This window comes from Zea mays, chromosome 8 (genome assembly GCF_902167145.1).
Source record: "Zea mays cultivar B73 chromosome 8, Zm-B73-REFERENCE-NAM-5.0, whole genome shotgun sequence".
Lineage (NCBI taxonomy): Eukaryota > Viridiplantae > Streptophyta > Magnoliopsida > Poales > Poaceae > Zea > Zea mays.
In genome coordinates, this window is record NC_050103.1 from 94,453,752 (window position 1) to 94,456,855 (window position 3,104).

The window sequence follows — 3,104 nt, forward strand, 5'->3', positions numbered from 1 at the left end:
TTGGCTGACACTGAACTTGAACCACCTGTGATTGGGAGCACCAGCTTCATGACCGAAGGTGCTACAACTTGGTTGTTGTACGAAGCCATCGTCACAATAGTGGAAGTGAGTTCACCGTAGGTAGGCGCCAATGTTGGTCCTTGCTCTCGAATGCTATACATCAAAAACAAAGCAACACAATTGTTAATGATTAGGGACCTTCGTCCTTAGAAGCATTATTTCCCTTAGGATATAATGATCTCCACACGAAGGTCATGATGGGTATATCTTCATCGTCCTAGTGAGCAAAGATGTAAACAGAGACATGAAAGTATAAAAAAGAATATAAACAATCATTCCAAACCATAGATTATTTATATTCTTTATTTATTTATTAACATGAATAAACATCAATGAAAATTATATTACATTTGTACCTTCGGCTTGACAGAGGGTGAGAAAGTAGAAATGACGCCAGAGCGATTATAATTCCGCGTAAACAGTATGGGGATACTGCTCATCTATTTATAGGCACGGGACGCAGCCCGGACAAAATTACATTCGTGTCCCTGATAACTAATTATAATCATAATACAAACTATCATGGACTATATAGTCTTTTCTCCTTTAAGTCGGTGTCATCCTTCATCTTAGGCATGCCACCATGACGAAGCCCCTTCAATTGTAGCTTTGGCATATATCTTCGTGTCGTGTCTGCTTGCTTATCGCCCTGTCGAAGGTGTTTTCGCTTAGAGGACCTCCGGCGGAGAAGAAGGCCCCCAACAGGTCTGTAAAACTATGAGTATAGTTATTATTTTATATTGTTAAATTAGTTTGAAATTAACTAGAAATTAATTATTATATGATTTTGTTTCTCTGGCTTGCGAGCTAAACGAGCCAACTCGAGTTTGTAAACGAGTCGAGCTGACTCTGTGGCTCATTAGCTTAACGAGCCGAGTCGAGCCAGCTCGTTAACTTAATGAGCTAGCTCGGACGAGCCGAACCGGCTCGATATCCAGCACTATACATGAAGATAGAAGAATTTCCTTGTATATGCGAGCAAGCATCATAGTCGTCATATAGGTAATCATGTTGTTTCTAGTTCTAAAAGCTCTGTGATATAATAATAATGTGTATTATGGTAATACAAATATTGTATGACTTTTAGTAATTCAAAAAAATAATAAATATGTGTTAATTATCTGAGTGATAGCTGTATAGGAGGAATGTTTGAAGACTGTAGGAAGGGGTAGAGTTTTTTAGAAAATGGGTAGTGAGATTTATTAGAAAATACATATAAGAGGAGATTAGTAGGAATGGTTGAAGATAACCTTATTAGTTGTTTGCCTTTGGATTTGTAATGGTAAGACAAGGCAGAACAAAGCCAAGATAGGTGGATTTTTCAAAAGCAGCCAAAGCTACCATAATAACGAGACATAACAGGATAGTGGGAAACGCGCTTTTTTGTCGTTAGCTTTTGTCTCTAAACTTTTTTCCCCACTAATGAAGCTCAAAAGAATTTCAAAGTCTTTGGAATAGACAAAACTGATGGTGAATATATTCGGAGTTGTAAATTTTTGGATTTTGGGAAGCAAAATTCTAAATTTTGTTTGAACGCCCCTCTTGAGTTTCAATATTTGAATCTTTTAAATATCGAGCTCATAATGCATATGTCCACTTTTAACCATTTTGGTAGTCGTTAATAAAAAGAATCGGCAGTCGATCTGGAACTATGAGAGACAAAGGTTATGCTCGAACCATTGATTATTTGTATCCCAGATTGTCCAGAGCAAATGGCACCGGGGGATTAATTCACTGATTCTCCTGCTTTCTTGGCAGGTTATGAACTGTATCCTTGTCCAGAGAATTAAGAATCACTTGTGCCAGATCCAGGGTGACGGAACAAAACGAACATTCGAATGTTGCAGCAAGCAATCGGAACAAGACGAAACCACACTGACGCCCGGCCGGATTCCGAAGCAACGCAGTGCCGTGCCGGCTGAGGTGTGCGCATGCCTGAATGAACAAGCAAGGCTCGCCAGGACGCTAGCTAGCTATAGCTAATAACCGCGGCGGCGCAGGTGGGCGTCCGGCGTGGCGGCGGTAGGCTGCAGCCTGAGCTGCTCGTAGAACTTGCGGATGAAGTCGTCGGCGTCGGCGTCCACGCGCTCGCCGCAGCACCCGTCCCCGTCCCCCGCCACGGCCGGGAACGGCGAGTCGGTGACGCGCAGCGGGCGGACCCCGGCGGGGCTGCGGCCCAGGATCCACGCCAGCATGGGCGACGGCGTCGCGGTCGCCGGCGTGCCGCTGCCGCCCCCGGCGTCCACCTCGGCTCTGCTGAGCATCTCGAACGCGCGCGCCACGGCCGCCGCGTCGAGGCCGCCGTACCCGCCGCCGCCGCGGGCCTTGTTGGAGGGGAAAAGCCCGTAGTGCTGCTGCGGGTAGGACGGCGTGGTGGCGCAGCTGAACTCCACCTCCCGCGGGTGGCCGTAGAACGAGGCTAGCGTGGACGAGGACGAGGACGACGCGCCGTAGGTGGCGAGGTGGTGGCCCGACGACGGGTGCGCGAGGTGGCCGCGCAGCGTCCTCCCGACGAGCTTGCCGCGGCCCAGGAGGAGGTGGACGTCCATCATGATGCGTTTGGGGGAGAGGCCGCGCCGCAGTATGTGGCACACGGCGACCACCACGTGCCACAGGCGCCGCGCCAGTCCAGGCTCCATGGGCCGCCGCCGCGCCGGGGTCGTCGCGAGATCCATCACTAACTTATCTAGTTAATAATGCAAGCGCAGCTACTCTAGCAATAAAGCACTTGCAAGGCCAATGCAAAAAAAGCTACCGGAAGGAGATAGATAGATCACGGAGAGCTGCCAGTTGTTGTTCATTGGAGATGCATGGAGATGGAGGGGTTGGTCTTAACCAGGGATGGAATATTGGAATGGGCAGGTTGGGGAAGGAGAGGGAGAGGTATTTAAAGCGAGGGAGAGGTGGCAAGGATCCCACAGAAACACAATTTAATCTAGAAGAAAAGGAAGGGGTAGTGCAATTACCTGGTACCAGTTATTTCCTGCTTTGGTTTTTATTCGTGGAGTTTCTTTTCTTATTAACCACTACTGTTACTCTTAACA

The 3,104-nt window shown here is 47.6% G+C and overlaps 1 protein-coding gene across 1 annotated transcript; it reads right to left on the reverse strand.

The window, feature by feature from the left end:
• Window positions 1-1,773: 1,773 nt before the first annotated feature.
• Window positions 1,774-2,901, reverse strand: LOC100276905 (uncharacterized). The gene has a single exon (NM_001150604.3). It carries the CDS (start codon window positions 2,733-2,735, stop codon window positions 2,040-2,042), a length of 696 nt encoding a protein of 231 aa, NP_001144076.2. The 5' UTR covers window positions 2,736-2,901; the 3' UTR covers window positions 1,774-2,039.
• Window positions 2,902-3,104: the final 203 nt, after the last annotated feature.

What these genes read in the sequence shown, in the direction of transcription:
- LOC100276905 (NM_001150604.3), bottom strand. Translation starts at nt 2,735, where the DNA reads ATGGATCTCGCGACGACCCCGGCGCGGCGGCGGCCCATGGAGCCTGGA.